The sequence below is a fragment of the Natrix helvetica genome, assembly GCF_964273705.1.
Source record: "Natrix helvetica genome assembly, chromosome: 1".
NCBI lineage: Eukaryota > Metazoa > Chordata > Lepidosauria > Squamata > Natricidae > Natrix > Natrix helvetica.
The window spans coordinates 80,987,583-81,014,007 of NC_138548.1; the positions used below are offsets into that span (position 1 = coordinate 80,987,583).

At 42.5% G+C, this 26,425-nt stretch overlaps 2 protein-coding genes across 2 annotated transcripts in view; both read right to left on the minus strand.

Moving 5' to 3' along the window:
* Window positions 1-11,650, minus strand: part of CRY2 (cryptochrome circadian regulator 2) — a 42,612-nt gene extending 30,962 nt beyond the window's left edge. Inside the window, exons 1-2 of the mRNA XM_081939838.1 lie at window positions 11,349-11,650; window positions 2,904-3,012 (exon numbers count right to left, since the gene is read on the minus strand). Of these exons, the coding sequence (XP_081795964.1) occupies window positions 2,904-3,012; window positions 11,349-11,542 (303 nt within the window). The 5' untranslated portion in view covers window positions 11,543-11,650. The remainder of the gene's footprint in view (window positions 1-2,903; window positions 3,013-11,348) is intronic.
* A 9,303-nt stretch (window positions 11,651-20,953) lies between these two features.
* SLC35C1 (solute carrier family 35 member C1) lies at window positions 20,954-26,201 on the minus strand. Its single transcript, XM_081939239.1, has 2 exons — window positions 25,035-26,201; window positions 20,954-23,541 (listed from the first exon to the last, which is right to left on the minus strand). Exons 1-2 carry the CDS (start codon window positions 25,600-25,602, stop codon window positions 22,982-22,984), a joined length of 1,128 nt encoding a protein of 375 aa, XP_081795365.1. The 5' UTR covers window positions 25,603-26,201; the 3' UTR covers window positions 20,954-22,981.
* Window positions 26,202-26,425: the final 224 nt, after the last annotated feature.

The following is a 26,425-nucleotide window of genomic DNA, read 5'->3' on the forward strand; positions in this document are numbered from 1 at the left end:
AAAGGATGCTCTAACTCTTTAACCCACTCATTTACATGTTTCTTAATCAAACAAATGGCATCATTAAAGCCCCTTTTTCTATTACTGGGGACCAAAATAATCTTTTATAATCTCAGCCAGAATTAAAGTTGAGTAATTTTGAACTGGCATTTAACAAAACGGAATATTTCTGGAACAAATTTGAAAAAAAGCCTAACCAAAATTATTGGAGTACATACAGTATGTCACAATGTTAACTTAACTTCCTGCTGGGCTAATAAGAAAACTCTGTAAGACAAAACATAAAAAAGCAAAACTGGAACCAAAAATACTAAGGTCAGGGTAAATATTGAAATTAATCTGAATGGCTTAACCCTATCCTATTCCCCACCACCCCAAGTATATTAAGAATAAGAAATAGGGTAGCAAGTTACAATACAAATACAATACAATAGTAGAGTTGGAAGGGACCTTGGAGGTCTTCTAGTCCAACCCCCTGCCTAGGCAGGAAACCCTATACCGTTTCAGACAGATGGCTATCCAACATCCTCTTAAAGACTTCCAATGTTGGGGCATTCACAACTTCTGGAGGCAAGCTGTTCCACTGATTAATTGTTCTCACTGTCACTGAAATTTCTCCTCAGTTCTAAGTTGCTTCTCTCCTTGATTAGTTTCCACCCATTGCTTCTTGTTCTACCCTCAGGTGCTTTGGAGAATAGTTTGACTCCCTCTTCTTTGTGGCAACCTCTGAGATATTGGAACAATGCTATCATGTCTCCCCTAGTCCTTCTTTCTCTTAAGCTAAACATACCCAGTTCCTGCAACCGTTCTTCATATGTTTTAGTCTCCAGTCCCCTAATCATCTTTGTTGCTCTTCTCTGCACTCTTTCTAGAGTCTCCACATCTTTTTTACATCGTGGCGACCAGAACTGAATGCAGTATTCCAAGTGTGGCCTTACCAAGGCATTATAAAGTGGTATTAACACTTCACGTGATCTTGATTCTATCCCTCTGTTGATGCAGCCTAGAACTGTGTTGGCTTTTTTGGCAGCTGCTGCACACTGCTGGCTCATATTTAAATGGTTGTCCACTAGGACTCCAAGATCCCTTTCACAGTTACTACTACTGAGCAAGGTATCACCTATACTGTACCTGTGCATTATAGGTGATACCTTGCTCAATAGTAGTAACTGTGAAAGGGATCTTGGAGTTTGCACTATAAGAATGAACACCAGTGTTAAAATTTGAAAAACGGAGATGCAACAGCTCTTAAAATGAAATCCTAAAGTTCCAATGAACTCCGTTTATACAGAAAGGCTAGAAGGAAAAAGTATTTTCAGGAAAAAGTTATAAGAGCCAATTTTTCTATTTTTGCAAATTTAATTTAATGTAAAAGATATCAATTCAACAGACTTTGGATCCAACAGACAGAATCTGTCCATAAACGTATGGTTCTGATCAACCACATAGATTTCCCCCATGATATATGACTCTGTCCTACATTAAATGCCATGCATCCTATTATATTTGCATACATTTCACTTACCATTTTATGCATGCATAAATCTCACATAAACTCTTTTAATGTGTAAAATCTCCGTTTTGACATCCATGCATGCATGTAATGTATAAAATGCACAACATTCACAATATACTTATGTAAAATCAGATTCCCATTTTCCACATCTGTAAAAGCCCACGCAGATTTAATAAATGTTCTGTCTTTAACAGACACCGCTTCCTCTCATAGTCCATTAAATCAAGGATTTACAGTACATATGACACCCACACCTATTTTCAGATATAACATGCCACAGAAAGGATCTGAATTAGTTTACCACTGAAAGAGGCAATATGGTTTCTCTAGAGATCTTAAATCCCTATCATTTCTGATAGTATGTAATGCTAGCTAGTTTGATGGGAGCAATTATCCAGAACATCCCTATAAACCTCTATTATATTTTACTTTGCCATATAATAAGAATGAATTAGATCCTTTGTAACTTAATAAGCCAAGAAGCTTTTTTCTAATGGAAGGAGAATAAAATACAAATCAACTGACACCTTCATCATTGAAAAATACTGTATGCAGCATCCCTGAAGGCTTAAGAGAGTTAAGCAATCATAGCTAATCATTACCCAAATTTATAGTTTATAACCAACCCATTACTGTTGGAAAATTTTCAAATTCTACATCAGAAGCATAATAGGAAAGAAGAAGGGAGTTCTGGGCTTACTTCCAACCTGTTACTATTGCAGTGTTATTAAAAATATTTGCTCCTAGGCTTTTAAAATAAGAAACTCTAGTAGTTTATATAACTGTGTATATATGCACAGGCAATTTTAAATTCCTTTTCTGTCCTACTCCTTCTTCTGTCTTATGATTTTGCCTAACCCCATCACAAAAATAACATACCCATAACTGAATGGTCAAAAAATTAGGCAAACTGTATCTATGTGCTAAAATGAGAATGAAGTACTTATGTTAGGCAGAATGAATATTTGAGAGATAACAAGAGCTTTTAATTTAATAAGAAAAATCCTTTTAACTCTGTTTAATAAAATATTCAATATTTAGTATTTACTATTTTTAAAATAAATTTAAAAATAATTCCTTTTTGAAAAATGTCCATTCTAATATAATCTCTTGAAAGCACATCCTTTTACTGGCATTTATTAGAATGCCACTACACAAAAACCATAAATCACCTCTATTCATGGAAGCATGAAGGAGAACAGCTGGCATATATAGAAGAGCCATATTATTATATATAAAGAGACAGGTATAGGTACCATGATTTTAATTCAAATTAAAAAATAATAAAATATTAATATTAGCAGTATAGCTTAGATTTATTATTAAAATGTTACAAGCAAATTACATTCTACCCAAACAGGATTTTCAGACGTAGTTATAACCTTACTTTAAAGAGTCTTGGAAAAACATCAGTTGGCTGCCCTCGTACTACAAATAAACGGGAATTAAGTTTTCTTAAACTGTTGTCCAAATCTTCCAGAGACTGGAGCAAAAACCTAAAGAGAAGAAACAAAATGTAATCAGCAACTGTATCATCCCTTTGAGCTAGAATAAGTTATAAAACAAATACTATAAGAATGACTGCTTCATAGTTGAAAAGTATAATAACAAATCTAGAAAACCTTATTCTGTCACCCTCCTATTTCTCTAAAAAAAAATCAAGGCAGGGCAATCTTGAGTTTCTTTCTCATTCATTCAGTCACTCCTCCCTTTTAAAGCTAAATTGGTATTTATATAACAGATGTTGACTACCATCTTCAAGGCCATCTCTGTACTCTTCTGCAAATTGTCTAGCAAGGCACAATTAAGAATCCCTTGCAAGCACCTCTTCTTTTTCCATACCTTCTCAAGAAGGAAAAATTGTAGAAGGAAAGGCAAAACCAAGTGTTTTACATGGTAAGAAGGTTCTCAATCTGAAACAATGTCATAAAAAGTACTTCAGTGAGTAATACATGCACACATATATCTAGAAAATATGGCTCATGAATATGATCCTAGAGTTGAGAGCTTATCGTTTGATTCAGTTGTCTGGCCTCTTTCATTTATTTTAGGGGCTCCTCCTCTGCCTCCTGGCATGGAGGCAGGACACTAGAATGGACAACTATCTCAGCATATAGCAGCACAAGGATAAAACAGTAGTTCTTATCTACAGAAAATCTATCCATCGCCACATTAGATTTTCTTGATCTATATTCCCATCGAAATGTTCTTTGTCATTTTTGGAAATAAAGGGCAAAATTTAAGCCATCTGTACATAGAAGTCAGGAACAAAATCAGAGGCTAAGGGGCATTTGTATATGTAAATTGTCCCATGTCAATGCATGTATCACTGCAAAGTTGAAATTTTGATTTATGCAGATTATCAGACAAAAAATTGTGATTCTATAAACTAGAAATGAAGGACTGTCTGCTGAGTGCTACAGTTCTCCATGCAAGCAGCAAATACTAAACATGCAATCGTCAACTTAAGACCAGAATTCAGTCCACAATTTGGGTTATAAATTGTTGCAGTCATTAAGTACCCGTGTGATTGCCTTGCTCAATGACCACATTGTGGTTGTTAAACCGGGTGCCTCAGGGGGTAGGGGAGGCCCCAGTGCTGGTGCTCATCTCGCCAGTGTTTCTAAGACTCTTTCTACCTTTGGAAACCTCATGAGACAATCCTAGCTCTGGCGATGTGTCCAAAGATTAGAAAGGTACCAAGCCTCACAATGTTCTGAAGGCTCTTTCTAGCCTTTGGAAAATAATAATAGTAATAGTAGTAGTAGCAACAACAGCAACAATGAATCAAAATAACATGAAGTATTACCACTTTATAAAACCTTAGTAAGACCACACCTGGAATACTGCATCCAGTTTTGGTCACCAGACAATGAAAAATATGTTAAAACTTTGAAAAAACTGCAAGGAAGAGCAACTAAAGGCCTGGAGACTAAAATATATGAAGAATGGTTGCAGGAATTGGGCATGGCTAGGCTAGAGAAAAGAAGGACTAGGGTGACATGATAGCAGTATTCCAGTATTTGAGGCGCTGTCAGTTGAGGACCCCCTGTAGTCACTCCTAGCTATTTCCTTCAATGGACATAGAGTTGGAGAACTCAATTTTTTATAGCACTGGCGTTCTCCTAAACTTTTTCCCCCCAAAATCAACAAGGATGAGAAGGATAAGTAAATTATAAAAAACGGAACAAAAAAAATTCAATTATTTATATCCTGCACAAGTCATTATACTTCTTGCTATATTCAAAATATAGAACATTCATTGTTTATTCCAGGTGTTAGCCAGGCATTTGCTTCTCATGATATTTTTCTTGCTAAGAAAATCCTTCTCTATTTAAACTTGAAATCAACTCCCCTGAGAATATATAGAATTTTCTTCTGGCAAAAAATGCAGAATAATCCTGTTCCACCTAATAAATGACTAGACTGGTATGAAAGAGCTAACCCATAATTTATACCCAGAATTTCATATATAGAGACCCAATTAGGAGTATACTGAAAATAGCAGAACTAGTAGAACAAGAATCATCTTTAAGAAAGAAGGCAAAATCACACTACAACTGTTAGCAATGGAATGACGGACTTCTACTGCTGCTCCATCTCTCACTTTCATAGGTACAAAACTGAGAGATGACTTTAAAATGTGGTGGTATACTGTGATATAGAAAAAACATATTCCTGCCTATAAATTATTGCCAAAACGATTCCAGCTTAGAATAGGAGGTTATCAGTTCTCAACAAATGAACCAGCAAACATGTGGAAAACTCTTAAAAATATAATCTCCATCCCATGTTGAAGGAAATCAACAACTGGCAGATGATCTGAATGTGTTTTACTATAGGTTTGAGAGAAAACTACTGCCACCCATCTCCACAATGCCCATCTCAGACACATCAACATCAGCCAAGCCTCCTACAACCTACTCCAAGAATGAGGTGCAAGGTCTATTTCATAGACAAAAGTCATGAAAAGCACCAGGCCTAGACAAGATAATTCCTTCTCGCTTAAAAACTTGTGCTGACCACTGGCCCCCATCTTCACCCCCATCTTTAACAAATTCCAAGAGATATGCGATGTTCCTGCTTCAAACGCTCTACTATCATCCCAGTGCCAAAGAAACCCTCCATCGAGAAACTGAACGATTTCAGACCAGTTGCTCTGACATTTGTTGTTATGAAGATCTTTGAAAGACTAGTGCTGGCCCACCCAAAAACCATCACAGATCCGCTATTAGACCCTTTACAATTTGCCTACTGAGCAAATAGATCTACAGATGATGCTGTTAATATGATTCTGCACTACATCCTACAACAGCGATGGCGAATCTTTTTTGGCTCGCGTGCCACAAGTGGGGGGAGCGCAGGGGGGTCGTGTGCGGGCATGCCGCACCCATAATGCAATGTGTGACCCCCCAGTGTGCATGCGCGCACAACAGGCGCGACCCCCCCATTTTTACATGCTTTTTTCACCTTCCCCAGGCTTCAGAGGCTTTATAGGAGCCTGGAGAGGGCAAAAAGAGCCTCCCCTGCCCCCCCCGGAGGCCCTCCGGAGGCTTCAGGGACGGTCCGGAGACTTCCCTGACAGCTTCGGAGCACTCAAAATGACCCTCCGAGCAAGCCGGAAGTGACTTTCGGTTTGCTCGGAGGGTCATTTTAAGCGGTCCGAAGGCTTCAGGGAAGCCTCTGGACCGTCCCTGAAGCCTCCGGAGGGCCACCCAAGGGGCGGGGAGGCTCTTTTTGCCCTCCCCAGGCTCCTATAAAGCCTCTGGAGCCTGGGGAGGGCGTAAAAATGGCTTTTAAAAACGGTGAACTCAGCTGGCCAGCACGTGCATGCGCGCTGGCCAGCTGACAGGGCAGTGCCTCGCGTGCCCTGACAAATGGCTATGCGTGCCACCTGTGGCACGCATGCCATAGGTTCGCCATCACTGTCCTACAACATCTTCAATCTCCAAAGACCTATGCAAGGGTCCTCTTTGTAGACTTCAGCTCAGCATTCAATACTATCATTCTGAATATTCTTCCAATTAAACTAAATCGGCTAGCTGTACCTGATCACACTTATAAATGGATCGTAAGCTTCCTAGCAGACAGGAAGTAGCAGGTGAAGCTAGGCAAAATCACATCTGATACTTGTACAATTAGCACTGGAGCCCCACCCCCCAAGGCTGTGTGCTTTCTCCACTTCTCTTCTCTCTCTATACCAATGACTGCATCTCAAAAGTTCCCTCTGTTAAAGTACAGAAGCTTGCACATGATACAACAGTGATTGGTCTTATTTGAGACAACGATGAATCTGCATACAGATGGGAGGTTGAACAACTAACCTTGTGGTGCAACCAGAACAGTCTTGAACTAAATACATTCAAAACTATAGAAATGGTGGTAGATTTTAGGAGAAACCCTCCTATACTACCACCTCTTACAATACTAGACAACACAGTATCAACAGTAGAGTCCTTCAAGTTTCTAGCCTCAAGACTTAAAATTGACACCTAACATCAAAAGCATTATCAAAAAAGCACAACAAAGAATGTTTTTTACGCCAACTCAGAAAACTCAAATTGCCCAAAGAGCTGCTGATTCAGTTCTACAGTTGAATTATTGAGTCTGTCATCTGCACCTCTATAACTGTCTAGTTACCTCTGCAACCCAACAAGACAGACACAGACTTCAGAGGATAATCAGAACAGCAGAAAAAACTATTACTGCTAACCTGCCTTCCATTGAGGACCTGTATACTGCATGAGTAAAAAAGAGGGCTGTGAAAATATCTACAGACTCCTCACATCCTGGACATAAATTGTTTCAACTTCTACCCTCAAAATGATGCTATAGAGCTCTGCACTATAGACACAAGGACATTTTCCCCCCGAATGCCATCACTCTTCTAAACAACTAATTCCCACAACACTGACAAATTATCTAGTAAGACTGTATTACTATTTTTCTTCTCATCCTTACTATACAATACAATACAATAGTAGAGTTGGAAGGGACCTTGGAGGTCTTCTAGTCCAACCCCCCGCCTAGGCAGGAAACCCTATACCGTTTCAGACAGATGGCTATCCAACATCTTAAAGACTTCCAGTGTTGGGGCATTCACAACTTCTGGAGGCAAGATGTTCCACTGATTAATTGTTCTAACTGTCAGGAAATTTCTTCTCAGTTCTAAGTTGCTTCTCTCCTTGATTAGTTTCCACCCATTGCTTCTTCTTCTACCCTCAGGTGCCTTGGAGAATAGTTTGACTCCCTCTTCTTTGTGGCAACCCCTGAGATATTGGAACACTGCTATCATGTCTCACCTAGTCCTTCTTTTCATTAACCTAGACATACCCAGTTCCTGCAACCGTTCTCCAGTCCCCTAATCATCTTTGTTGCTCTTCTCTGCACTCATCTTTTCTACATCGTGGCGACCAGAACTGAATGCAAGTGTGGCCTTACCAAGGCATTATAAAGTGGTATTAACACTTCACGTGATCTTGATTCTATCCCTCTATTTATGCAGCCTAGAACTGTGTTGGCTTTTTTGGCAGCTGCTGCACACTGCTGGCTCATATTTAAACGGTTGTCCACTAGGACTCCAAGATCCCTTTCACAGTTACTACTACTGAGCAAGGTACCATCTATACTGTACCTGTGCATTCTGTTTTTGTTGCCTAAATGTAGAACCTTACTCTTTTCACCATTGAATTTCATTTTATTAGATGGTGCCCAATGTTCAAGTTTGTCAAGATCCTTCTATATCTTAAGCCTATCTTCTGGAGTGTTAGCTATTCCTGCCAGATTGGTGTCATCTGCAAATTTGATGAGTTCCCCATTTATTCCCTCATCCAAATCATTGATGAAGATGTTGACGAGTACTGGATCTAAAACAGAGCCTTGGGGTACTCCACTGCATACTTCCCTCCATGTAGATGCAGTTCCATTGAGGACTACACGTTGAGTGCGGTTGGTCAGCCAGTTATGAATCCATCTGGTGGTGATGCTGTCTAACCCACATTCTTCTATTTTATCTAGTAGTTGGTTATGGTCTACCTTATCAAATGCCTTACTAGTACCTATCTCTTCCCACTTATGGCTATATCCATTTTGTTTTTATTGTTTCCTAGTATGATATGATTGCTTAAAAGTATTCTATAACTATCACTAAGTGTTGTATCTTATAATTCTTGATGAATATATTTTATTTTTTCTTTATGTACACTGAGAGCATATGCACCAAAGACAAATTCCTTGTGTGCCCAATCACACCTGGCCAAAAAGAATTCAATTCAATTCAATTCAATTCAATTCAATTCTACTCTACTCTATTTTATTCGAATATGTATCAGTGGATAGAATTCGTTTCCAAGTAAACTGTTTATAAGCCTAATATATATATAGAATAATTCCAGTTAATTCAGTACCTTTGTATGGCATTTAACTGGTTCAAACTGAAAAAGTAAAAGCAATGTGCTATATTTATATCCTGCCTAATTGGCTCTTTACCGGAGCTGCTTAAATGTGGCTCAAAATAATTTAATGCAGTCTACTAAGGACAAAGAAACATGAGTAGCAGGTAAGCTAAGCATGTCCAAAGAACAGATTTGGGGAAGGAGAATCTTATAGCTTACATCCAAGCTACTTATAGAACTAACTTCTGCACATCCTGTTCAGCAGTTATTTTAGGTCATTGATGGGTTATCCTTCCTATGTCTTGTATGGATACTTTTAAATCACTACCAAGTCATCTTCTTCCATGGTAACCCCTATGCTACAGAATAATTTGCAACAGGAATTGAAGCAAGCCCTTCTTGCCACAGTTTTGGATCCAGTTCTTAAAACTATAGCATTATTTAGAAGCTGAATAAGTATATGAATACATATTCATTCAGCCTCTCTTGAGGCTTCTTCTGTAAGCCTCAAGAGAGTACCCCACCTAGTTGGCAAAACCACAAAAGCAAGAATGGCATAGATTTCAGAAGGCAGTTTTAAAATTAGTTTGAGATACAGAACCTTGAAAAGCGTAGGAGGAATTTCTCAGTCTTAATTATAATGGATTAAGGAGAGCCTCTTCAAAACAATTTTTCTGGTCTGAGGTGCCTCTTCGGTGATGAAATATTCAGACGCATCATCTCCCACTTCCCACAAACTTTAATACAGAGGGACTAAATATCAGATAGGTTTTCCAAGTAAGTAATTGAGAAAATGCAGGTGTGGCTCTTTCATAACATAATTCTCATACGTGCAGATTGTTGTTCTTTCCTTATGTATCACTTTGAAATCTGTTGACATCAAGAAGTCAAGAAATCACTAAACCAATGTAGGTGCATAACCTAAAGATTCAGGGACATATGCAGCCTTAGAAAATTCTAGACAATGTTTTTTAAAATCAAAGTTAATTTTGGCCTGGCAGGAGAGAAAATACTAAATATGTGACTAGGGAATAATCCTGTTAACTGTGTTTAATTTTAATTAAATGTACACTTACAGGGTATTAAAAGCTTTTGTAAAGACAGAGAGGATGAGTGTGGAACATGGGTGGCAATGAAATACAGAGTAAGAGAATCTTGTGTAGCCCTGGAATAAGAGTATGCATGTGTGTGTGTGTGTGTGTCTGTCTGTCTGTCTGTCTGTCTGTCTATCTATCTGAGGAAAACGAAAGAACATGTCCTGTGACAAAATACATGCTTCCTTATATGAACTTCAGTATTAAAGTATTACAGGGTTCTATAGCTTAGGAACCATTAGGCTACAGAGTCAAGCCATCTGTTCAAGGCAGAAACCAAAAACAGAGAGAGTTTGCTGTGATGGTTAAAGCAGCAGGCTAGTAACCAGGAAATGGTGAATTCTAGTCCTGCATTAGGCATAAAAGCAAACTGGACCAGTCACTCTCAGCCCAACTCAACCGACAGGCTTGTTGTTGTGAGCTTATTTGATTGCCTTCAGTTATTTATCAAAATAAAGGCAGGCTAGATAGGATGGACAGGTAGATCTGAAGCATCTCTACCACAGAACTGCTCAGCTCTCATATTCAAACACACTAAGCAGAGTTATACCCCTCCATCTCTCAAGGTTATTTGACTCAGGTGTCAATGCAATTAAGGGTTCCGACAGGAACCAGACGCCAGGTATTTCTCCTGTGGAGCAAATATCACCCCTCTTCTCGGACCTCTCTGCAAAGCAGCGAATCGGGGAAAGTGTCATATTGCTCCGGCTTGCTATTTACTCCGGCGCGCTGCTTTCCTCCAAGCGAACCATCAATAAGGCTCTTCATCTCATCCTACTACACGATTCTCGACACGCGAGCGAGAAGTTAGCGGGGTCAAAAGAGACCAGTAGGCGAGGCAGGAGGGGAATTATAAGGCAGCAGCATCCATTATTCACTTGTTCATAAAGCCATTACCCGCCCCCCGCCCCCACTGCCGACAGATCTGTTGTCCCTATTGCATTTAACCTATTGCATTCAATAGGAAAACTATTGCATCGCGGCATACAGGACACACCCTCGACCCCCTCTCAAATTGCTGCGCTTATTTTAACAGATCGGTCACAGCAACGGCACTTAAGACTTATGCATACCGCTTTACAGTCCTTTCTAAGCGGTTTACAGTGTCAGCGTATTGCCCCCAACCAACTGGATCCTCATTTTACCGACCTAGGAAGACTGGCTGAGTTATGCACAAACTTTCCATTCGGAAGGGGCTGCGCCGCATGAACGTGACACTCGTGTCATATAACGCGCGGGTGACAGAACAACCTGACCCGCTCCAACCTAGGTCTCGATTCCCCCACCCCACCCTCCAACTTGGCGGATGCGCAGGAGGAGCACCGGCCGCCTGACTCCACTCACCGCCAGCGGTTGATGCCCACCGCGGAGGATGCAGCGAACCAGGGGTCCAAGATGTAGATGCAGCGCACGGAGGTCGCTTGTCGGAGAGCCGCCTGCAAAGCAGGGTTGTCGTGAAGACGCAACCCCCGTCGGAACCAATGGACGGAGCAGCTGCCGCGGCGGGGCCGAGGAACCGGACCGGACAAAGCAGCCATCGCTGACGCAGCCACCTCCGCAAAGGCAAGCTAGATTCTCCACAATTCCCCGGCGTCTAAGCCTCCCCCCCCCTCCCTGTGCGTCAAACTACCTCCCGAGCGGCTGCTCTTCCTCCAGTGAGCATGCGTAGCACCGCCCCCTCCCTTCGATAGCTCATTGGCCGCCTGAACTACATACACTGACACAGTACCATAGCTTACTGGATTGGCTTTAAGAGCCCCGGACTGCGGGGGCGGTGTAGCACGTTTGTCCGCTGTTTATCAGGAGGAGGAGGAGGAAGGGGATGACTGGGTTAAAATGGTGCCACGGGTGGGGGTCGGAGGTAGAATTGAAGCCATTCACTTAAAAAAAAAAACATTCGCTTTTGTTTCGGCAGAGCTATCGGATCAGAATAAGGATGAAAAAATCTGTATGGCTATCAGAGGGCTGTGGAATATTCAATCTTTGTGTACCTTTGCGTAAGGTAGAAACCGCACGTCGGGATTTCTGCAGCCCAAATGGGGCAGCTTTGCAACAGAGATGCTTTCTTTCATTCACGGATCCTGGGATGATTGGAGCGTCAGGCGCCCTCTGGAGTCTCAGAGTTGTCTTATGTTTTATTCTTAAAGGAATGCTTGAAATTATTGAAAAATGTGTCCAATAATTACTTTGTCTGCTTTAAGTGGAGTTACTGTCAGTCTTCCCCCATACGTTCTATGCCTAAAAACACTTTATAGTTCCCTGTGTTTATACACTGTTAAACAAGGGTTTGTTGAATAAACCACAGCTGGATGAGTTTGTATGCCTAAAAAGTCATAAATGTGCTTTACAAGAAGTCCAATTCAGTGCTTACCGTACATTCCATTTCCACTGCTTGTACGTAGTAAGAATTTGTGTTTATGATACTGGCGCATGAAAATTAAAAGAAGCGATCTTCTGTCACTCTTCAGCATCTTGCCCTCAAAAGTATATTGTTTATGACATTAAAATCATGTTTTCAGATATTACATTGGTAGGCCTGCCTGTCATATATTTATGTAATCTTAAAAATGCTACTTATGGCCATCATAAAATCCTGTAGTCTTACTATGATCAGTACCACAATCTGTTCCAAAAAGGCCTGAGGAAATGAGTTACTATAGACCTTCCTTGTGGTTCAAAATATTTGGAAGGCACCGGATTAGGAAACTAAATGTAACTCACATCTCGATTACAATATGAGTTGTTTACTTCCTAATAAATAAGATTGCAACTAGGTTGGAAGAACTAGACCTCATAGTAATGTTATGCATATATGAAATGGTAGTCTGTATTACTGAAAAGGGTTCCTGGTCTCCTACTTCGTCTGGTACACTATTTGTCTTTCACTTCCTCCTATAGTTCCAGTATTGATTATAATTAGTCCCTGTTGGGCAAGAGAAATTCTGGAATCTTAATTAATGTATATGATGCACATAATGCATACACATATGTAGAGAGAAACAAGTTCTTTATGATTCAACCAATTCATTCTGAGAGGTATTTATTTGATTTATATTTTGTCTTTCCTTCAGGAGCTCAAGGTGATAAATAGAGCATATTTTTGTCCTCTTCCCCCAACAAAATGCTATGAGGGCTGAGAGTGACTGGACTAAAATCAAACAATGAGTTTTCACTGCGGAAAAGGATGTAGAATGAGAGTTTCCAAACTCTTAGTCTAACAACTTCTAAATCAAACTTTGGTATACTCCCTGCTAGGGTAATTAATGAGAAGAGTCAAAGGAGTCAAAGTCAAAATCCAATTGACTGCACAAATCAAATCAAGAGATAAAGTGAATGGTGGTAGCATATCAAGCAAGTTCTCTTCAGGACAGTGGGAGGCTTAGGAGACTTATGGGTGGAGGATCTAGAGACTCTTTCATATGAGCCAGAAGCCCGGTTTACTACATATGTCTATCTATGTGGGCAATACAGTAGAGCATATTCCATTATATATGATACACATCCCTCCAGTTTATGGGAGAGAATGGTTGACTCATGATTCTCAGATAGTTGTCTGGCTAATGTATTATCTCCTTTTCTCTTTTCTCCGCATGGCACAGGTATTTGAACAATGTAGCCTATTTTATGCAGAGGCTAAGGAACATTTTGCAAGGAAATTGGAGCCAGAGTAATCTACACTGCTTGTATGATTTACTAGCAAACGTGCAGATTACTTGAGTCTTTAATTTTTGATGGCCATTTTGGCAGCTTCTTAACGCAATAAGAGAGAGAAATACAATATTCAAAATAGCAGGAAGAGGACACATCCCTGCAAACTAGAGTCATATTTCTAATCAATTCTGGCACCATTTGTGCGATTCAAGCTGATTTGTACATCTGTGTGCCAAGTAAACATTTACCAGTTTTAACGCATACTAGTCAAATATATGTTTAAAAGTATGAGAACTCATCTGAGAAAAAAAGGTCATTCCTGATATCAATAGGTGGTCCTAAAATGTAGCTGTGAAAACGCAGTTTCTTTCCATATGTGTCATATAAATCTTGAGCACTGGTAACAAGGGGCTAATCAGTAGGATCAGCTATCGAGAATTTCCTGTGGCCAAGATTACATAATGCCATCTTGTACTTGCCACCAGCTCATTGGTAAATCAGTGGTGAAAGGTAGACCTTTTAAAACTAATTTTTGTTTATACATACGTTGATGAAACAGTGGAAAATGGACCTGTCTTAAAGTACTGTATGATTTAATCAGATGAAATTGACAAATGTTCTTTTTCCCTTCCAGCTCAAGTGACAGGAACAATGTCAACACAATTCAGTCCAGGAGAAGTAAAGAAGATTGGGAATCCACCAATTAAGGCTTGTAATAAACATGGACCAGAATGGCACAAGGCCATTCTGTGGATAAAGCAGAGGAAGGAATAGAAATCTGGAAAGGGATTTCTTAAACTAGCTTTAGTTCTAGCCAGACTATGAATGGGAGACATGCCCTTTAAGCTGCTTTTTCTGCAGGGCAAGAAAGCACAAAGGCAAGACAATATCCTGTACTGTTTTTGAAAGCAGCAGACATTCTGGAGTGAGAACAGCAGGTATATACATCTTTGTCTTCCCATACTAATTGTGACCTCTTCATAGCCTAGTTGTTCAGAAATCAGCAAATGTTCTGATGTAAACAGAACAATACATGTACATACAGCTTGAGGAATGTGTGTGGCAGGGCTGACTTTTCATCTGCTTGCTCAATCAGAGACTTCTAGTCTGTCTCAAGTTGGGAGGAGTGAGTTAAATGAGATGACAGCCAAAAATCATTAATATTATTCAGGCATGGATATTGGCTTGAAAGAATGAGTAGAGCAGGTGCAGGGGTTCAGATAAGCGGCTTCACTCACAAACTTCTTGCAATTTCCTGTTAGCTAATGATTGTATCCAATAGTGCAGTCATCTTAGTTAATGATTTTATTGATTAGTGCAGTTAACCTTATACACCCTTGCTTTGACTACTGGCTTCTTGGATTAGGCCCAGACTTAATTCATAGTGAAAGATGAGACAGTTGTTGACTTTATGCGGACTCTTTATTTGCAAGTTTTAATAAAATAGTGTTTGTTCAGTTGGTTTCTGAGATAACCTTTTCATTTCGCAAAGTCATTAACAGTACATAATATAACCTCTTCTTCTAACCCTTCTTTTCACAGCATCTTCAAGTCTTGTCAATAACACCAGTCCAAGATGGTATAAATGCATTATAATTTGCCTTTTAACTTTAAAGTCATAGAATCATAGAATTATAGTTGGAAGGGGCCACAAGGATCATATGGATCAGTGTTTCTTAGCCTCAGCAATTTTAAGATGTATGGACTTCGTAGATGCGTAGAACTCCCCAGCCAGCACAGAATCTCCAAGGTTGAGAAACATTGATCTAAATCCTCTATCTTCAATGTACTGAAAAATCAATTAGATCATTCATGGGAATATAGAGTTCATCCTGTTAAAAGCCTCTGGAGATAAGTTTAGTTTTCAAGTTAAAGGAATTCATCCTAACGATGTATTGGATTCACACATCTTTGTCTACTAGGAATCATAGCTAATTTCATTTATACAATAGTTTATATTAGAATATAAAATGTGGTTGATATAATACAATGACTTGGTTCATGTAGCCTGCTTAATCAAAATCAAACTAAACTACAACAGGGTTTAATGTACGATGAAAACCCAGTCACTCTATATTATTTGAAACAAATTCAGGAAGCTTATAATAAAAAAAGATTGAACAGGTAGAGATAGTTCCAATTGCCATTTGATTATGAAAGAAATCAGAGTTCTTTTGAACTACAACTCCCAGTATGCACAGCCAATGGACTTCTGGGAGTTGCAGTCTACATTCATTTAAAGGCCTCAAGCTGTGTCAGGTTGATAACACTTTTTCTTTTTCCAGAGGAAGACTTCTTATGTTAAATAGGGTTTCTTTCTAAAGTATAAATAAAATTATAGTTGGCAAATTCAAATTTAAATAGATTTTTAACATTTCGGAGAGTCTATTTCATGCATTGTAAACACTCGGAGCAATTATTCATTACGAGAAAATGTGTTGCTGCCCTAATTCAACACACAGAGTTGAACAGAGAACAGAAATCTGATTACTTGCTCTCTAGGTATTGCTATTAGGAAGACACCATTTGTTATGAAGAAATAGTTTAGGTTGGTGAATTTCATTCCCGTTTTTTTTGTTTAAAATACTCCTCTTCTGCATTCTTTTGTGGGTAATACAGCGAGGTAAGGCCTCAGCTTCTTTTTAAAAAAGTACAATATGCAGACCTCCGACCTCCCCTATCCTTGCCTAATTGCCACTTTTCTCATGCACCCTAGCACATCTGCTGATCTGCCACTACAGGCCAAGCCACCTGGCTGTGCAGGAATTAGCACTGCCACTTTCAGTAACCATTAGGCCAAAAACATAAACAACAAATTAGGAGGATGAGCAATTGCAGCAGCATATTATATAAGCTTTTAGAAATCTGCTTAGGGAGAGCCTCCGCGTAGGCCTGGTTGAGAAAGGTGCTGTATGACAGCTGGAATAATATGGAAACATCTGTAATTGGCTGTGATAAGGAAAGATTCATAGTAGCCACAGCGATATGAGATTTTACCCAGTATTTACAGTTTTATTGATTGTTGCCGTGCCTTGTTACATTGACATGTCTGTAAATATTGCCTATGTTGTACTTTGCGGTTAAACATTATTTTGCTTTGCTCAATAAACCTTTTCAGCTTCAATTATGTCTTCATGGTATTCAAACCCACAAGCCTCCTGCCTGTGTTTACTGTGGCAAGACAAAGTATATTTGCACTCTGTCTGTACACTTCTGGTTTGCTTGGGAACAATGCACGACTCTTAATGGGAAAGTCAGATTTTATATGTGACTTTACTACTGTGTGTGCCTGCGGGACTACCCCCCACCATCTTTTACCAGCTTTCACCCGCTTACCATCAAATTTACCATCAATTTTACCATCAAACTCCATCAAATATCTACTTAGACTGCCTGGCCACCCACACCACAGATTGCCTCCTGGCCTCCCCCATTTACCATCTACTTTCCACCTATTCACCATCTATCTACCATCCACTTATCATCCACGTACTGACTTACAATCTGATGTGGAACCTGGCTTGCTGACTTAATTAACATCTACAGCACACTGGCCCTTGCTGCAGCTCCCCCCAGTATATACTCGAGGTCAGACTTGCTCCTGCTGCGGGAGTCCCCCCTCTCGCAGACATGGCCCTCTGCCCTTTCGAGGGCCCACCTTAATGACGGGTTTGTTAACCCCGAGAGGTGGAGGAAGCGGAGACTTAGGGGTTTTTTAGTTAAATGTTTTTTAAATTCTTTTAGGGGTTCAGGGGTTGGGGGGTGGGTGGGTCAGATCAGGAGCGATGACAGAGCCAGGTCACCAGGTGGGTCTTGAGCAGAAGGAGCAGAGAGGAGGAGGGGGGAGAGGATATCATTCCTATACAGGGCTCCTTGATTCCAACAGTCGTAGGGAGGGGCAGATACGAGGACAGATTAACAACTCGCAGTCAGTTGGGAGACCGTGGGTGCTGGTTACACCCGGTCGCTTGTACCAACCCCCGCGTTCTAGGTGGTCAGGATCTGCAGGCCCAGGGCCTGAGGCTGTTATGCAATGCGAGGTCCGTTGTCAATAAGGCCCCCCTCATTCATGATCTAATTTTGGAGGGGGAGCCGGACCTCGCGGGAATAACGGAAACCTGGTTGGGCCACGAGGGAGGGTTACCCCTCGTGGAAATGTGCCCACCAGGTTACCAAGCATTTCACCAGCCCCGGGCCCGGGGAAGGGGCGGTGGGGTAGCAGTGATTATCCGGGAGGACTTAAGAGCCGAGGGAGTCCACTGTGCCACAGACGTCCGGATGTGAATCCCTTGTTGTGAAATGGGGCCCTGGGAGGCAGTTGGGCCTGCTGATAGTATACCTGGCTCCCCGCCATACATCAGCGACCCTGCCTGAGCTCCTCGAGCTGATCTCATCGGTGGCGGTTGAGACCCCCAAACTTTTAGTGATGGGGGATTTTAACCTGCCGTCGGTGGGAGAAGCATCAGAGGGGGTTCGGGAGTTCATGGCTTCCATGATAGCCATGGACCTGACTCAAATGATTCAGGGCCCGACACACGAGGGAGGTCACACCTTGGACCTTGTTTTTGTCTCTCGCCAGTGGTTGAGTGATCTGGGAGGAGTGAATTTAACCATCACTCCTCTGTCATGGTCAGATCACTCACTCCTCCGACTTGACTTCCCTGGTGCTACCCCTCGCTGCGGGGAGGCGGAACCGGAAAACACTAGATGGTTCCGCCCCAGGCGCTTGATGGAACCAGACAGGTTCCAGACGAAGCTTGGGCCACCTCCTGCAGCCCTGACCCGCCCTCGGGTAGAGGACCTGGTGGCCGCGTGGAATAATGCGACTACCGGGGCTTTGAACCGGGTGGCGCCTTTGCGGCCTCTCCGGCGGCAACGATCCACCCTGGCTCCTTGGTTCACCGAGGAGCTAAGGGTGATGAAGCGCCGCAAGAGATGCCTAGAGAGTCGTTGGAGATCCTCCCGATCCGAATTTGACCGAGCACAGGTACGAGCCCATTTAAGGACGTACCTAGTGGCATTGAGAACGGCCAAACGTCAATATTGTGCCGCTCTCATTGCATCCGCAGAGAACCGCCCTGCCGCCCTGTTTCGGGTGTCCCGCTCCCTTCTGTTTCAGAGGCCGCGGGAGGCCCCTCTACAGGGTAGGGCAGAGGAGTTTGGGAAATATCTGCAGGATAAAGTCGCTCAAATCCGGAAGGATTGGGTCCCCTTCAGTGGCCCAGTCGAGACGCCAGTGGCGAGTCTTGAGAAACCTTTTTGGGAGGAGTTTGACTTGGTTGTCATCGAGGATTTGGACAGATTGCGTGGACGACTGCGACCTACCACATGTTTGCTGGACCTGTGTCCCTCCTGGCTTGTACTGGCTTCCTGGGAGGTTACACGCGACTGGCTCCTGGGCCTAGTGAACGCTTCGTTGGGTGAGGGGTCTCTCCCGGCCGCCTTGAAAGAGGCGGTGGTGAGACCCTTGCTCAAGAAGCCTTCCCTGGACCCTACGGAGCTGGCCAATTATCGTCCTGTCTCCAACCTTCCCTTTTTGGCGAAGGTTGTAGAGAGTGTGGTGGCTTCTCAGTTTCCACGACATCTGGAGGAGAATGATTATCTAGACCCGCGCCAGTCCGGCTTTCGCCCTGGGCACAGCACAGAGACGGCCTTGGTCGCGTTGGTAGATGATCTCTGGAGGGCCAGAGATAGGGGTTGTTCCTCTATCCTGGTCTTATTAGACCTCTCGGCGGCTTTTGATACCATCGACCATGGTATCCTGTTGCACCGACTGGAGGGGTTGGGGGCCCGGGGCACCGTTTTGCGGTGGTTCGGCTCCTACCTTTCCGGCTGGACGCAACGTGTGTTGGCAGGGGAGCAGAGGTCAACCCTAAGCCCCCTTACTTGTGGGGTGCCATAGGGGTCAGTCCTCTCGCCACTCCTGTTCAACACATACATGAAGCCGCTGGGTGAGATCATCCGTGGTTTCGGGGTGGGATATCATCTGTACGCTGATGATACTCAGCTGTACATCTCCACCCCGAACCACCCCAACGAGGCCGTCGAAGTGATGTCCCGGTGTGTGGAAGCCGTACGGGTCTGGATGGATGACAACCGACTCAGGCTCAACCCTTCCAAGACGGAGTGGCTGTGGGTTCCGGCTCCCCGGTTCAACCAGATAATTCCATCTCTGGCCATTGGGGGCATTCAACTCACCCCCGTGGAGCGGGCGCGCAATTTGGGCGTCCTCCTGGATGCCAGGCTGTCCATGGATGAACATGTGACAGCCGTGGCCAGGGGGGCGTTCCACCAGGTTCGCCTGGTGCGCCAATTGCGCCCCCTATTGGACCAGGACGCCTTACGCACAGTCACCCATGCGCTGGTGACGTCTCGCCTGGACTACTGTAACGCTCTCTACATGGGGCTTCCCTTGAAATGCACTCGGAGACTGCAGTTGGTCCAGAATGCGGCCGCGCAGGTGATTATGGGGAGTACTAAGTACTCCCATGTGACACCTCTCCTGCGCGAGCTGCACTGGCTTCCTGTGGTCTATCGAGTGCGTTTCAAGGTCTTGATTACGATCTTTAAAGCGCTCCATGGCTCAGGACCTAGTTACCTGCAGGATCGTATTCTGCCCCATACATCCCTATGACCCATCCGCTCGCACAGAGAGGGACTTCTCCAGGTGCCGTCCACCAGACAGTGCCATGGGGCGGCGCCTAGGAGCAGAGTCTTCTCTGTGGCGGGCCCAGCCCTGTGGAATGACCTCCCCCCGGATATTAGGACCACTACTGACCTCTGCTCCTTCCGTGTCAAGCTCAAGACCCACCTTTTCCAAATAGCTGGCCTGGCTCAACCATAACTTCGTAACGCTCCTGATGGGTTTTTTAATTTAGTAATTTTATTTAAGGGGATTTTAAATTGTGTTTTTAATTGTCTTTCACTTATAAGTCAACTCTCCTCCATGCACATATGTATATGTCTCTGTTCTTTTTGTATATATGTTTGTCTTATGTGTATTTTTATCCGTTTTGATTGTACGCCGCCCCGAGTCCTTCGGGAGAGGGTTGCGGCTAATCAAATAAAATTATTATTATTATTATTATTATTATTATTATTATTATTATTATTATTATTATTATTATTATTATTATATACTTGTATCTTTTTCTGACCCATTTATTCAGCTTTGAAAGAATTACTATCCTGCTCCTTTACTTTTCATCTTGGTTTTATGTGTATAAAGTTTCATCCCAAAGGAAAACATTCAAAAGCAGTTACTGTTTGGTTAAATCAATAATTTGGGACTGAGGGTATACAGTAAACTCTTTATTTAGAACAAACAAGTGTGGAAACCTAGCCTCTTCAATTAATTGAAGTTAGGAAATGCATATGTTTTCCCACTACTGTATATTGTACAATGAACAGTTCCATATTGGGCAGCAATCATTCTTGGTCTGGTACAGACTGACCTTAAAAGACCTAGAAAACACGTCAAGAACTGGTAGGCAGATGATGTAATTAGTTCAAAGGTGTTAAGTAGAAATGATCTGCATTACATAAAATCAATTGGAAAACAGTTGAAGGGGAAGGCGGTTGATAAATGAGGATGAAGAATGATATTCAGGTTCCAGTTCTCTCATACTGAGATGAAATTGGTTTGATGCTGACAAGCTGAAATAAAAACCTAGTGTAACTACCCCACAGGTTTTGAAAACTAAGCCCTCCATTAGAATGAATCTTCTGCTTCGAGGTACAGGTACGGTGGTTCTCAACTTTCAACCGGTTTCTTAGAGACCGTTCAAAGTTACACCATCTCTTTTTCTACACCATCTCAGAGTTACTTGAGACTTGGTTTCAAAGTTATAAAGACTGCCATCTCACGTGATCACATTCTGAGCACTTGGCAACCGGTCTGTATTTATGGCCATTTGCAGCATCCTGTAGTCAAATGATCACAATGTACAACTTTTTTTTTTGCCAGAAATATACATTTACTTTTGTATTCCAGCAGAAAAAAATCCAATTGATTGGGTCTGCTTAATGACCGATTCAAAAAAAGATCATAAGATTAGGTGCGGTCACATGGCGACCTGTTTTATGACCTGCACAACTCGTGACCATTATTAAATTGAGGATTATACATATTTATGTTTGCCTTTGTGTACATTGTTTAAATATCCTGTTTTTGTGTAACGTACAGGAAAATGGGCCATTAAGCCCAGAATCTTTGTAGCACAGTGGCTAACCTGATGTATCCAGAAAAAAGTATAAGCAGTCTATAAGGACAATAAACTCTTTAACTAATTCTCCTTCAGTGTTGAGGGCACTGATAATATATTGCCTCCTGACTCACAGGCAAAATTCTTTAAAACCCTTCAGTGTTGGGTTTTAAAGAATTTTGCCTGTGAGTCAGGAGGCAATCTATTATCAGTGCCCTCTGCTCCACTTTCCTATCATTTCTACTGTTGCAAAGAAAATAACAAATCAACTTATTCAAACACATTTATCAGTTGCAGTTCTACAAAGGGGATCTACACTTTCCAACACAACATTAGGAAAGTGAGAACAAGGTAAGGACACAAGCAAAGGTCAAAGGCAAATGGAATTATACATTCCAATGAAGTTTGGCTCCTGAAGCCAAGAAGGTCCCTCTCAATAAGGAGATGCATATCAAAAACGAATGCACTCACCCACGAAATGAGCTTTAAGAGCAAGAACATGCCGATAGTTTCCCTTTGTAAGAGTCCATTAATAACCATTGACATCTTTCTTCAACAGTGCTGGGAAAAATAGTTGACTACCTAAAGACATTTAGATCTAGAAGAAACCAAACCAAGGGACCTTTCAATGCCCTTTCCTATTTTCTTTAGTTCCGTTCCTTTCCAATTAAGCTGTCCACAGGAATGATAAATGTGCTGAGAAGCACTGGCAGAAAAATGCTTGAGAATTCTGGCATTGGGATTACCTTTTCGCCAGGCAAGTTGCAATTCTGTGTTTCTTGCAACTTGTTTGCCCCACAAGGGCAGGAGAGCCAGCAATCTAAGAGAATTGTTCTCCTGCCTCTCCAGGAAGCACACTGGACTGCTCAGTGTGATGTGTGAGGAGACAAAGAGAAACCCACCCACCTTTACTAAAGAGGTATTTGCAAAAGAAAATCACTTGTAAAAAAAATGTCCTTTTCCAGTGACAATTGTAACAAATATGCAGTACATTGGAAATCTTGCCCTACCTTCTATTTTCTACATGGGTAATCATTGGCTAGGCTTGCCTGGAAACATTAAGCTATCTCTTGCTAGCTAAACTTCATTTTATTCTTTGAGTGAAATGCAAGATTGGTGAATTCAGACCAGATTGTCATTTTTTTCATTTGCTTTTGGAAGAGGTTCTACCTGTGCCTTCTTCATCTCCAACCCTTTTACCCAGGTATATGCAAAAGAGCCTGCTAAAACCATCATGTTACTAGCCCACCATAAAAAGCTCTTGGTTTGTTCATAATAGCAGACAGCTAACACTGTCTGGGCACAGGCTTTGGCAGTCCCAGAAACGTTATGTGTAAGGGGGCTGGTATATTTGATCTGAAGTCCAGTCACATAGCCGATAGCAAAGCCAAATATCCCACTTAGAGTCATCATGCCCCAGAAATGGATGCTTCCCAATTTATCGAAGTGGTATAGTGTGAAGAACTCATTTGTGAACAACAAAAGGGGCAAAAACAAGACACAAGCATTGATATTGTTATAGAAAGTCAGACGCCAGATGCTGCCATCCACAGCTGGAAGCACTTTTTTAGTGTAAATAGCATTCAGTGAGACACATAGGCTGGCAAGTATCCCAAAAATGATGCCTGCCCAGGACAGAGTGCCTTCTGCTCCCTCTTGATCTATCCCAAGCCAGAAGCCACCTGCAAGGTAAAAGAGATGGAAAATATACTGATTGAACTACAAAAAGTAGGAGGCAAGCCTCATACCTATCTAAAATAAAACAATTTGCAAATTTTTAAAACTTCAGATATAATAGACTAATTTTTTTCAACCACAGCTACTTGAAGAAGTGTGGATTCAACTCCCAGATTTCTCCAAACAGCTACTCGCAATACTCTTGGTGGATTAAAAAAAAATCCAGCCTAGCCTACAATCCTGAAATTTCCCAATATCTCAGATCTGAATATTAATCAGTGTTTGGGATGAGGTCTCTTGCTGAGATTGAATCATTATTCATTAAGATGCCTCACTCCATAATCTTCTGTCAAAGAGTGTCTGTAAGTTTTAAAACTTGTTATTGTAAACATAATAGCTGTATCCCAAAGTTGCTTTTTTCAAAAAGCGATTGGACTTCCTTGTTTTTGCTTCTCGTCCAAGAAACTTCTTCAGCTCAGAGCAAAATGTCTTCAAAGAAAAACAAGAAAGTCCAGTTTCCTCTTGAAAAAGCATCTTTGGGACAACTATGACCTAGATGACTGAGAATTTCCATAGACATAACAGCTGTATGTTATTTTTACAAAAGTGAAGCTTTATATTCTCCAGCATAAGCCATTAGATTGTATAATAATAGTTAGCAAGCTTAAGCAAACTAATAAAAGTTAGAATAGAATCAATTCTATCATATTCTCTTCCACCTGATATTAACGAACAAAAAAAATGTTACATTAGTTTAATTCCAAGCATTATTGAGCAAAAAAGATTTATCAGACTATCTGACCCTCAGTTTTTGCCCTGTAAGTTGAGAACACAAACTCCCCCTTTTATTACGGCCTTGTTATTATACAGAGGTGTAGCCTTGCCTTTTCCATATGTTTAGTTAAGAAGCATCCCCATTCTCCTACACTCACAATCAGTAATGGAGATGTGATAGGTTCTATCTAAGATTCTTATAGGATTGCACTATTCTTTTTAGAGCCACTCTGGATGTGGCTCTTATTATCTATTCTAAAGGATAATAAGATGCTATTTAGAGTAGATTTTGGCAACTTGTAGACAAGGATTGTGAGAAAAAGAGTTATTAAATCAAGAGTGGTAATGCAAAAAGCCTTCTCTACTGACTGCCATGAGTTGTGCACCATGATAACCAATAAACATAAGGAGTAAAGAGCTTTAGAATATTAGCAGTATCTCTATAGTTGCTACAGTTAAAGTGAAGTCCTGCAAGCAAACCATTAAGGTTCCTCTGCTTCATGATGCATTTGAGACTTATTTTCTTGCATAAATCTCACTGAATTCTAAAGGACTTATTCCCCAATAAATAAACTTTTGCACACAATAAATGGTGCACAATGTCAGTCCATCATTCCCAAGCAGTGGTGAAGCTGGTTGAGGATAATGGGAGACAAGCCACATGGTGGGGAAAGTGGCAGTCACTGGATTGCTTCGCTGGAGCCATTGGGAAGGCTCCACTCACCAATGATAATCCCACATGAAAGAAGGGCGTACAAGGATGTGGTTTGCTTCAGGAGCAAGTAAGAAAGGAGCACATTGAACACGGTGGTGAGGGAGCGGCCCACGTTGTAGAAGGCCACGCCAACGAATTTGAGGCACAGGTTGTTGAAGGTGATCATGCCAATGAAGACAAGGGAAAGGGGCAAGACGCTGCGGGAGACCTTGAGGTCCATCCGGATGGAGGGAAAGTCCACGAAGCCCCCCGGGCAGCAGGAGGCCAGCAGGCTAAGCAGCTTGCAAATGAGGACGGTCACAAGGCACTGGTAGAAAGTGACGAAGAGCGGCGCATCCAGGCGCAGCGACGGGCTGCCCAGCAAATATTTGTTGAGGAAGACCATGGTGATAGAAATGAACCAGTAAAGGCAGACCACGACGGCGATACGGGCGGCCCGCAAGAGGAACGGAGGCTCCTTGCTGCTGCTGCCCTCGCTATCTTCCTCTTCCTCCTCCTCCTGCTGGAGAAGTGGCTCCGACGCACCGCCGAGGGCCATTTTCAGGATCGCAGAGCGCTTCAGCTGGACCCGGTTCATGTTGCCAAGCCTCCGCCGAAGCCCTGCTCCCCGCCGAGAGGGAGCAGAGGGTTGCAAAGGGCTAAGGCATCTCAGGTCGTTCCCGAGGATGTTCACGTCGGATGCGCCTCCGGATTTAGGCCTCCCCCGAAGCCGCCCGGAGAAACCTGGCCGTCCGCTTCCTCTTTCCTTAGCCCTCCTCCCCGCGGCGCATCCCACTTGCTGCGCCGCCTGCGCAGAAAAGGCGAGCCTTTCCACGCTTAAAGGAGCCGCGGTCGCCGATTGCCGGAAGCCGCTGCGCGCCTTTAAAATCCCGCGCTTTCGCTGAGGCGGTTCCTCCTCGCTTCTGGGTTCCTCGGTTGCGCGTCCGGTTGGCGGTCTAAGCCTGTGAGCCGCTTGAAGCGCCGGTCCGGGAGCGCTGGAATCAACCGCTTGCTTGCGTGGCTTTGCGCCTTTCTCCAGAGCTGCGTTGCCACTTGCCACGTTGGAGGGGCGGGGAGCAAGCGATCGATCCTTCGGTTTTCGGCCCGTTCTCTCTCTCTCTCTCTCTCTCTGAGGTGCTCTTTGGGCCCCGCTTGGGTAATGGGAGAATGGAGCAGATTTCCTAGCGCAGTCTTGCTCCAGGCCAGGCGAAGTGCCCTCCCTTTTTTTGGATGGTCAGGAGCAATTTCATAGGACAAGTTCAGTGCACCCGGAAGGCACCAGATTCATGAAGGCAGGACTTGGCTGTTCAACAATCGCCTGACCAAAAAAGACTTCCAAATTTCTCATCCATTTGCACACTGCCTATATTGCTTATGGCTACAATTACTCTCTTGGTTATCTGTTAGGGTTTCTAAGTAAG

Coding starts and splice junctions, on each gene's coding strand:
- SLC35C1 (XM_081939239.1), bottom strand. CDS start 25,602: ATGAACCGGGTCCAGCTGAAGCGCTCTGCGATCCTGAAAATGGCCCTC. Junction 23,542..25,034: donor TTCATGTGGGATTATCATTG/GTGAGTGGAGCC, acceptor TTTACCTTGCAG/GTGGCTTCTGGCTTGGGATA.